The sequence below is a fragment of the Aspergillus uvarum genome (assembly GCF_003184745.1).
Source record: "Aspergillus uvarum CBS 121591 unplaced genomic scaffold BO82scaffold_18, whole genome shotgun sequence".
Taxonomy (NCBI): Eukaryota; Fungi; Ascomycota; class Eurotiomycetes; order Eurotiales; family Aspergillaceae; genus Aspergillus; species Aspergillus uvarum.
In genome coordinates this window covers 90,960-100,661 of record NW_020291315.1, presented here as the reverse complement: position 1 = coordinate 100,661, position 9,702 = coordinate 90,960, and the positions used below count along the sequence as shown (strand labels likewise).

At 58.3% G+C, this 9,702-nt stretch overlaps 6 protein-coding genes across 6 annotated transcripts; 3 read left to right on the top strand and 3 right to left on the bottom strand.

Moving 5' to 3' along the window:
- Positions 1–766: 766 nt before the first annotated feature.
- Positions 767–2,488, top strand: BO82DRAFT_431126 (fatty acid desaturase). The gene is made up of 3 exons (XM_025640675.1): positions 767–936; positions 1,008–1,912; positions 2,016–2,488. Exons 1-3 carry the CDS (start codon positions 804–806, stop codon positions 2,328–2,330), a joined length of 1,353 nt encoding a protein of 450 aa, XP_025493282.1. The 5' UTR covers positions 767–803; the 3' UTR covers positions 2,331–2,488.
- A 63-nt stretch (positions 2,489–2,551) lies between these two features.
- Positions 2,552–3,837, bottom strand: BO82DRAFT_353085 (glutathione S-transferase). Its single transcript, XM_025634873.1, has 3 exons — positions 3,520–3,837; positions 3,042–3,454; positions 2,552–2,950 (listed from the first exon to the last, which is right to left on the bottom strand). Exons 1-3 carry the CDS (start codon positions 3,558–3,560, stop codon positions 2,607–2,609), a joined length of 798 nt encoding a protein of 265 aa, XP_025493281.1. The 5' UTR covers positions 3,561–3,837; the 3' UTR covers positions 2,552–2,606.
- Positions 3,838–4,111: 274 nt separating this feature from the next.
- On the top strand, positions 4,112–4,771 carry BO82DRAFT_431124 (NADH:ubiquinone oxidoreductase 6.6kD subunit; the record flags this gene model as incomplete). Its single annotated transcript, XM_025640674.1, has 4 exons — positions 4,112–4,130; positions 4,194–4,229; positions 4,356–4,471; positions 4,518–4,771. The coding sequence occupies 4 exons, from the start codon at positions 4,112–4,114 to the stop codon at positions 4,569–4,571; spliced, it is 225 nt and encodes a 74-aa protein (XP_025493280.1). The 3' UTR covers positions 4,572–4,771.
- Positions 4,772–4,922: 151 nt separating this feature from the next.
- Positions 4,923–6,138, bottom strand: BO82DRAFT_332412 (SAP18 family protein; the record flags this gene model as incomplete). Its single annotated transcript, XM_025633178.1, has 3 exons — positions 5,533–6,138; positions 5,149–5,445; positions 4,923–5,082 (listed from the first exon to the last, which is right to left on the bottom strand). Exons 1-3 carry the CDS (start codon positions 5,889–5,891, stop codon positions 4,923–4,925), a joined length of 816 nt encoding a protein of 271 aa, XP_025493279.1. The 5' UTR covers positions 5,892–6,138.
- Positions 6,139–6,284: 146 nt separating this feature from the next.
- On the top strand, positions 6,285–7,676 carry BO82DRAFT_332408 (mRNA splicing protein PRP18; the record flags this gene model as incomplete). The annotated part of the gene is made up of 2 exons (XM_025633177.1): positions 6,285–7,396; positions 7,484–7,676. The coding sequence occupies exons 1-2, from the start codon at positions 6,399–6,401 to the stop codon at positions 7,674–7,676; spliced, it is 1,191 nt and encodes a 396-aa protein (XP_025493278.1). The 5' UTR covers positions 6,285–6,398.
- Positions 7,677–7,774: 98 nt separating this feature from the next.
- BO82DRAFT_353084 (uncharacterized protein) lies at positions 7,775–9,695 on the bottom strand. Its single transcript, XM_025634872.1, has 2 exons — positions 9,557–9,695; positions 7,775–9,481 (listed from the first exon to the last, which is right to left on the bottom strand). Exons 1-2 carry the CDS (start codon positions 9,582–9,584, stop codon positions 7,920–7,922), a joined length of 1,590 nt encoding a protein of 529 aa, XP_025493277.1. The 5' UTR covers positions 9,585–9,695; the 3' UTR covers positions 7,775–7,919.
- Positions 9,696–9,702: the final 7 nt, after the last annotated feature.

Sequence of the window (9,702 nt, the reverse complement as noted above, 5' to 3'; positions counted from 1 at the left end):
TGAGTTGGTGAGTTGGTGAGTTGGTGAGGTTGGGTGTAATGCGGGGAGGAGCTGAGGTGTTGAGGGGACGAGAGGGGAAGGAAGTTTGGCTTGTTATAAGGGAAGGGAAGGGAAGGGAAGGTACAGGGCAGAAGTACCTTATGGGCTAAGGTGGTACCAGTAGTAGTACTTGGTGGTACATGTACTTGGTGGTACACGGGAGAGGGGAAAGTAATGACGTCGTCCATTGCAGTCAGATCTCACTCAAACGGTCCCTGGCTTTGCTCGGCATAATCTGAGTTACACCGGTTTAAGCTTAACCATGCATGGAACGCATGTCCCTAAGTTCCATGGCCGATCGAATCGGGACTACTTATCCACAGGGTAAGCAGCTGCAGTCGGGTTGCGAATGCCCGGAATCGCAATGAAATTAGGGTTGATGGGATCATCTGATGACTACACTAAGTTATGAGTACAACCACACTGGATCCGACCGGAGGGATCAGCATGAGGGATGCGATGGCCTTGCCCAGCACGACTCGAAGATACGGACAGTCTCGACTCATTCCCTCCTACGTTCTCTCAGTATCCGCACTTCCCATCTATAACTCCCCGACTTATAGTCCAGACAGCCAGCGCCAGCAGCTCCAGCAGCTCCAGCAGCTCCACTCCACCACCGATCTGACATGCCAAGGATCGGCTGATCCACTCTGATCATCTTCCCCCTTTTTATCAGCCCCGGGGGGATCTTAAATCCAACCTAAAGCTTGTCTGTCCTCCAGGCTGGCGCATTTGTTCCCGCTTCCCACTTCCAGCCAACAAGCATGGATCCAGCCACCTTCATAGACCCCAACCTGACGGTCCCCGACCGTTTGGTGCTGGAGCATCTGCTCAAGGAAGCGGAATCCCCGGCCGCGGCCGCAGCAGCCGCAGCCACAGCCGCCGGGAAGAAAAACCGTACCTCCCCCCCCCAGTCGCCGTCCCCGTCCCCGTCCTAAACAAATGATCCCCAGCTAATTCTCGTGCAGCAAACGCCAATGGCAATGGCACCCATGGGGCGACCGGGCATGAAGAAGAGGACGTTGACCCAGCAACCCAAAAGACCATCACGCACCTCTCCGCGCTCAACAGCCCCGCCAGCAGCGCCTTCACGCCCACTGTCTTCGTGACCTGGGACCTGCCGCAGCTCACCACCCAACTCCCCACCATGTTCGTGTCATGCATCCTGCAGCCGTACATCCGCGCCGCGCGGTCCGTCGTACGGGTCGAAACCGACGTGGTGATGCTCACGCACCTGCTGCTGTACTTCTCGACCTCCATCCCCAGCGCCCTGTACCTGTTCTTCGGAACATTCCACTGGTGGCACGGCCTCCTGCACTGGCTCATGCAATCCTACTACGTCGGCACCTACACCCTGATGATGCACCAGCACATCCACATGGGTGGGATCCTGACCCGCGCCCACCCCTTCGCTGTCATCGTCGACGCCGTCTTCCCCTACATCCTCGACCCGCTGATGGGCCACACCTGGAACTCCTACTTCTATCACCACGTGAAACACCACCACGTCGAGGGCAACGGGCCCCGCGACCTGTCCAGCACCCTGCGGTACCAGCGCGATTCCCCCCGGGATTTCGCCTGCTATGTGGCTCGCTTCTACTTCCTGGTGTGGGTGGAGCTGCCCGCGTACTTCCTGCGGCGCGGGCAGGTGCTCACCGCGGCGAAAGCGGGGCTGTGGGAGGTAGGCACGTACGCCATGATTGCGGCGGCGTGGACGTGGGGCGGCTGGCGGCCGACGTTGTGTGTGTTGCTGCTGCCCTTGTTGCAGTTGCGGGTGGGCTTGATGGTGGGGAATTGGGGCCAGCATGCGCTGGTCGATGAGGTGGACCCAGATTCGGATTTTCGGAGTAGTATCACGTTGATTGATGTTGCGGTACGTTTGCCTTGCCGTGGGGTGGGCTGAGGGGAGGGGGAAAGCGCTCCCTCTGCCCGCTCCTCCCCCCCTTCGAGGTGACGTTTATACTGACAGACAACAGAGCAACCGCTTCTGCTACAACGACGGCTACCACACCTCGCACCACCTCAACCCCCGCCGCCACTGGCGCGACCACCCCGTCGCCTTCCTGCGCCAGCACCGCCGCTACGCCGCTGAGCAGGCCCTCGTCTTCCGGAATATCGATTACATCATGATCACCATCCGCCTGCTCCGGAAGGATTACCTGCATCTGGCCAAGTGTCTGGTGCCCATGGGGGAGCAGATCGGGATGACACTGGAAGAAAAGGCGGAGATGTTACGGCGGAAGACGCGGCGGTTTAGTGAGGAGGAGATTGCGAGGAAGTTCAAGCTGTAGGTTTGCTGGCTTGCTTTGCTTTGCTTTGCTTTGCTTTGCTCTGCTTTGCTTGGCTTTGCTTGGCTTGACTCTGGATTATATAGCGGAGTCTTAGGGTTCAGGTTGTGGTTTGATTATGCCGTGCTGTGCCGTGCTGTATATAGCTAGGGTGGGGGTGGGGTATATACTGTACTACTATACTATCTATACATAGTATCCTCTCAAAATGAACGCAGCTGAATGACAGACATTACATTACGATCCTAACATACACACATTCACACATACATACAAAAACTAAAGAGACGCCTCAAATTTCCCATCCACCTCCTCGATCTTCCGACACGCCGCCACATACCCGCCCTCCTTCTGCAGCAACTCCGCATACCGGCTCAACTCCGGGTACCCCTCCATCGACAGCCGGCCCGCCATCGCGATCACGGGAAAACTCATCATGATATCCGCCGCCGTCAGCACCGGCCCGCACAGGTACGGCCCGCCCCCGGGACTCGAGCGCAGCTGCTCCTCGAGGAAATCCAGATGCGCGGCGATGTTGCGGTTCAGGAACGCCTTCTCGACCTGCCCGGCCACCACCCGCGGCAGGGGTTTGAGGAAGAACGGGATGGGCGGGTTTTTGACGGCTGTCGCACGGCCACACAGATTAGTACAGTACTTCACACTCGGAACAAGCTTCCCGGAATGGAACTGGGAATCTGCGGGAAGGCAACGTACTGTCCATAACCAACTGCATCACCAAAAACGGCATCAGCGAGCCCTCCGCGTAGTGCAGGTAGTAGCGATACCGCAGCCACGATTCGGTCTCTCCGCCCACCGTCCCGGCTTCGGTGCCCGCGGCATACCGCTCCGGGATTAGGGGGGCGTCGGCGTTGGCGGCGTAATGGTCGAGGAGGTATTCGATGATTAGGCCGGACTCGGCCAGCACGATGGGTTTGGGGGCTTCCTTGCCCTCCCCCTCCGCGGCAGCCGGCTGGACGGTGATCACCGGGGACTTGCCCAGCGGGTGGATCTCCTTCAGCTCGCGGGGCGCGAGCTTGTCGGCGCCGCGATGGTAGATCTTGAGCTCGTAGGTGAGGTGCAGCGCTTCGAGGAGCCAGAGGATGCGGTGGGAGCGGGATTGCGCGAGCCTTTGATTCGGGGAGGGGAGGGGTTAGTGTGGGGTGCGGTGCGATTTTGGGGAGGGAACCGGTACCAGTAGAGGGTGATTGTGGCGCCTTTGTTGGGGTCCGTCATTTTGGTGCTGTGGTCTATAACGGGTGTGGTCGGTGTAGGTTCAGGTGGATGTGCAAGGGGCAGGGGATATCATTTTAAGGCGAAGATTGCTGGCGAAAGGGAACCTCGGATGTACTGCTGTGAGAACCTGTGATACTGCGTCATGGCGGTGGGGTTACCGTTCTGTTCTTTGTTCCTGTCTTTGGGACAGCTTATTTTCCCATTTTCGGGATAATGAGATCGGCGAAGATATTGAGGCGGGCACGGTCTTTCACATGCTGCTGCTTAGTGCTGCACCAGCTTCGATTGCTCAAAATGAGGAGGGCGTGAACTGTGCAGTATCTAGTGAATAACCCCTGCAGCCTGTGCACCATCATAAGCACGCTGACTCAGCAATACCCACAGCATAAATAATCCACAGCATAATTACTAAGCACAACACATGCTATGCAGATCACCTGACCGCAACGACGTTCCCTCACCCGCGACATCACCGTCAGTGTAGCGACAGCAGCAAGCACAAGCCGTGACCTTTTCCAGCCCCATTCGCATTCGCATCCACATCCGCCACCATGGCCGGTCCCAGCAAGTGTACGTCCCTCGCTTCCCCCGAATCAATTGCTCTGCGTCGAGATCACTAACCGCCTCCTACAGCTTTGATCCTCGACCCGGCCCTCCAGAAATACTACGGTCCGTGAACCCCCCCCCCGGCTGGTGTTCGAACGGCACCCGCCCAGCTTTCCATTCAATCGAACGACAGGCTCGAATTGACAGGCTACAATGTCCTCGTCGAAGACCGTGACTAACGCTCAGCAGACCTCACCGCCAACCGGTACAAGTACTTCCGGTGGACGCCGCGCCATGCCTGGTTCTCTTTCCTGTACATGGCTCTGATCCCGGGAGCGTTGGGCTATGTGGCTTATAACACTGATGTATGTTTTTCTTTCGGGGGTGGGAGGGAGTGGCTAACCTGGACAGGGCAAATACGATCTGCGCGGCAAGCGGAAGGGAGATACCATTGTGGAGTGGTAGAGGGGCTGATTTGACGAGTTTGATGGAGTGGTGATAGCAGGACAGAAGGATGGGGGTTGTATCTATTATACCGCGGTGCAATTGATTTCGTTTCGTTTTTATCGAGTGTTGGATCTTGGATGCTCCTGTAGGCTGGTAGCTCGGTAGTTGGGACTGGAGTAGGTAGCTCATAGCATTTAAGATGAGTATGCATTTGCTGTATCATAGCTTTTGAACAGGACAGGCAGTTGATTCCACAGCAGTTGAAACGGGGTATAATCCATTCCACTCGCCTCACTATCGTACACGCCGCCAATCCCAATCACCCACACTACCCCCAGAATGCTTCACTGGAAAGCCCCAGCACCCGAACTAATAAGGCATCCACCCTCTCCTCCCCCCGTCCCTATCCCGATCCCTCCCCCCATTGTCCCGTCTCCCATACCCACCACCGCCACCAGCACCAGCACCACCAGCACCACCAGCACCCTCAGGCAACCTCTCCCCGCGCCTCCAATCACCCGGCGGAATCCTCTCCCTCTCCCTCTCCCTCTCCCTCTCCCTGTCCCTGTCCCTATCCCCAGGCCCACCTCCAAACCCGCGTCCCCCTCTCCCCCCACTCCGTCCAAAATACGATCTCTCCTCCCTGCCCGAAGGAAACGCCCTCATACCCCCTCCTCCTCCTCCTCCACCACCACCGCCTCCTCCTCCCGAACCAACAGGCGGCGGCGGCGGCGCAACCGACCCATCCTCCAGCGGGGGCACAATCGCGCAATCGACGTAATCACCAATCACGAACCGAAAATCCTGCAACGTCTTCTCCGCATCCGCACCACTCATCCGGAATGCGCCAACAGCAGCGGCAGCCCTCGCCCGGGGGCCTTGCCCACCTCCTCTCTCCCCGTTATCCCGCTTCTCCTCGTGATTATCAACAACAACATCATCAGCAGCAGCAGCAGCAGCAGCAGCATTATCATCATACCCCCGCGGCGCAATCACCACACTCCCCATCTCCTTCGCGAGGTACCGGCCCCGCCCGTGTTCGCCCAGATTCATCGCCGCGCCTTTGGTGTCCGGGTAGATCAACCGGAAGCTCAGCCGCGTGCCGATGGGCACCTCCGGGAGGAGGTGCGGCAGGGTGGAGGTCAGGAGGTGGGCGAGTTCGCGCAGGGAGCAGGTCGGCCAGGTGTAGATTTGGAGGTGGTGGGCGGGGAGACTGCCGCGGGTGCGGTCGCCGGGGTGGGAGCTGGTGGGAGCCGGGGAGAAGTCCGATAGGGGGTGGTAGGTGGATTGGCGGTAGAAGAGTTTGAGGTGGAAGGGGGTTGTGGTTTGGCGGGACATTTTTGGCGGTTTGGGTTGGTGGTTTCTTGGTTAGGTTGATTTAATGTGTAAGGGTGTGTGGTTGGTTTTGTTTGGTTTCTTAGTTGGTGGTCATAGCGGTTGTTTGACTTGGTGGGTTGTGTGTCTTCTGGGTGTAGAGGGTGAACCGGTGGATTGAGGTTGTGTTGTAGTTGTAGTTGCTCGAGAGGTACGTATGTAGCTTGGAGAGTGAGTGCAGTGGATGGATGGATGGATGGATGGATGGATGCGCGGAACGGAACCTGGACTGTACCTTACCCAGCGAACTCACCCTCCTCACCCTCTCCGCTCTACCGCCTTACCGCCCTACCGCCCTGCGCGAAGTCACCGCCGCCGCCGCAGCGGCAATTCCCAGTTCCATCATCACCTAATCTTATCGTCTTCCACCTTGTCTCCAGTACAGAGAACAGGATACCCTGATACTCCCACCGTCCCTCACTTTTATCCCTTCCTTGATTGTATCTACTACATGAACCCTCAACCGCAAACATGGACTTCGCCGCCCTAATGTCCAAAGAAATCTCCAAGGCCAAAGCTAGCGCCAAAAAACCCTCCCCATCGCCAACACCAGCAACCAACACCCCCTCCGCCGCCACCACCACATCAACCCCTCCAACCGACCCCCCCGCCACCGAACCAAAAAAATACACCCGCCGCGCCGACCTCGAAGCCGCGCGCCTGACCGCCTACAACGAAGAACAAGCGCGCCTGGCCGCCGAGCGCGCCGCCCGACACGCCCAGAAGCGCAAAGCCGAGGACGAAGAGGCCGCGCGCCGGCGCGAGCGCGAGGACAAGAAGCGTCGGCTGGCCGAGGAGTCGCGGCGGCGGCGGGAGGAGGACGAGGCTTTGCGGGAGCGCGAGCGGAGGAAACGGCTGGGGTTGCCGGAGCTTACTCCTTCGGAGGGGGATGGGGAGACGGCAGCTGGGGCCGGGGCGGGGGACGAGGAACTCTCGGCGGAGGAGGTGAAGCAGCGGCTACGGGAGCTGGGGGAACCGGTGACGCTCTTTGGGGAGGGCGAGAAAGCGCGCGCGCGCCGGTATTGGCGGGTTGTTAGGAAGGATGAGCCCGACACTGGTGGTGGTGCAGCAGCGGTGCAGCGACAAAAATGGACGGACGGGCCGATTCCCACGACGTTGGAGCTGGTGCCGGAGGTCGAGATGAAGATTCCCGCGACGGTTCCGAAGGAGGATGAAGGGAAGGAATTCTTGTTTCGGCAGTTGGCCTCGTATTTTACCATGGTCCTGAAGGAGTGGGAGGCTGCGCTGGCGAAGCGCGATGTCTCGGTCAAGCAGAGTCTGCAGGGTCGGCAGGCGTTTAATGCCATGGTGCAGTCGCGGGAGAATATGAAGCCGCTGTTCCGGAAGTTCGAGAAGGGGGATCTGGATGCCGCGGTCTTGGAGCATGTGGTTGAGATTGTGCACAAGGCGCAGCTGCGCCGCTATGTCGATGCCAATGATGCATATCTGCGGTTGAGTATTGGAAAAGCGTATGTCCCCCTGTTCTTTTTTTTTTTTTTTCTTTTTTTAACCTGGGATGAATGTTGGCTAACGCGTTGTTGATGTTGGTGTTGCAGTGCGTGGCCCATTGGTGTGACCATGGTGGGTATCCACGAGCGTTCAGCGCGCGAAAAGTTGCATCAAAGCGATCAACAGGCCCACATCCTAAGCGACGAAAGCACTCGCAAGTATCTCCAGAGTATCAAGCGGTGTCTCAGCTTCGCGCAGACTCGGTGGCCGCCGGACGACCAGTTGCAGATTATGGGTTGAGTGGGTTGCCGACAATTCGTGGATGAATATGGGGGATATTCCCTACAGTCAAACACCTTTCATGATACTACATATACTTTTCAATCAACTTCAAGTTTCAGCAAGTATCATATATCTGGCATTATAAACAATCACAGCTATATACAATCTATGCAGTAGGTCATGTCTATTATAAACATATCAATCCGTGGCCAGATCTAGGGCCTTTCAACATAAATCTTATCATATACATCACATCCCCTATCAATTCACATTCCACCATTTCCGGAGCCATTTCCACAGTCCGCCGGGCAAGATTCGCTCCGGGATCGTATATGACACCGACCGCTCCTCGTCACCCGGAGACCGACTTGCTCCCGCCGGATAGACGTCATGTCCGTCAATCCCCCGCAGAACCCCCACGGAGGACGATGATGGACGCGAGGTATGAGCCGAGCTGTTCCAGACCCAGTCCTGCCCCGTTGACGCTCCGATGACCTTGCCTGCCGCCTGGACGCAACTCCCGTAGGAAAACCGGATTAGAGAATCCCCGGTCAGGCTACCAATGACGAAGACATCCCGCGCCACCTCCATGTCGTTGAGTGCTTTGTCGCGTAAAGTCTGGTTGGTGACAGTCGAACCCGCATCCGTCCGACCCAAGACTTCCGAGAGCAAAGAAGGATCAAGATGCTTCAGGGTACCGCGACGGCCTGTGGCATAGACCAGCCCACGAACAGCGCGGACGAGGGTTTGCCCGTCGCGCTGACGGAACGTGACGAGCGCCTGGTCGGCCTCCATCTCGACATTGACGATCTCAAGATTGGGGAGACCCTCGTAGACGTCGTCCCATTTACGCGATTCCAGGAACGGCGTTGACGTTGTCCGCCGCATCTTGCCCCGTTTGGGCGGTGCTGGAGTCGCCGCCAGTGCCGCCCGTTTCATCAAGCGATACACTCCGGCATATTCCGGGTAAGCCTGGTGATGGCACCCCCGTAGAGGAGACGGCCGGCCTTCAGGGTCCCACCTGAAGGCATGCAGGATCTTTTGATCCTTAGGAGCGGAAATGATGACATCGGCCGCAGAGAAGCCCGAGCCGATGACCAGCAACGGGGTGGAGGGGACCGGTTCGAGGGACCGCAACGGCTGCAGCAGTGGACTAGGCTGAAGCACCTCGGTGAAGATGCCCGTGGCCAGCACCAGATGTTTACAATGGAGATTGTGGGAGCGGATATAGAAGCCCTGGTCCGTGCGCGAGATCCCCGACAGGGTTTCGTTGAAGCGGAAGACATCGCCGATGTGCACGGCCCCGGGATACCGACGGAAATAATCCGCCGTCTCCTGCCGGCTGGGCCGCGTAAATGCCGGCAGGTCCTTCCCGGTCACTGCCCGGTGGTGGTCGGCGAACGAATACCCCGGAAGCGACAACATCGATGCATAGCTCAGGGTCTGGATATCCCAGCTCGCAGGCATGGGGTTCTCGGTCCATTGACCGCCAGCGCACGCAGCGTCGCCGAACACCAAATGGGGCACGGCCTTTTCAGGCTCGTGCCGCCATTCGACATTGGTGACGCATTCCAGCTCCTCGACGTCCAGACTGGGTCGGACCAGGGTATCGAGGAGCACGTTGACCGGCAGGGCCTGGGTGGAGTAGGACAAGCGCGAGGCGGCAAAATGCTCGGTCAGCGTGTTCACGTCGGCCTGAAGCAGGGCCGGGTTCTGCAGCAGCTTGGCATGCAGCAGGGGATCCGGATGCGGCGGATCGGCTTGATAGTAGGGAATATGACCATGGAAGATGTAGGACAGGATCATGGCTGACGGGCCGTTCCCTGTAGGACGATTAGAGTTGTCTGGTCATACAGGAGGTCCAATTGCGAGGAGCGAGGATGTAGATGACGACATACCGACAATGATGGTGTCAGTGCTATCCATTGAAGGCCGCTGGGAGACCGCCGGCCGGCCGTCCAGCGCGGGGCATGCTGACCGAGACATGCGCGGGAAATGCGATCAGTGGATCCCAGCGGAAAAGCAGACAGATGCCGAGCGGAAG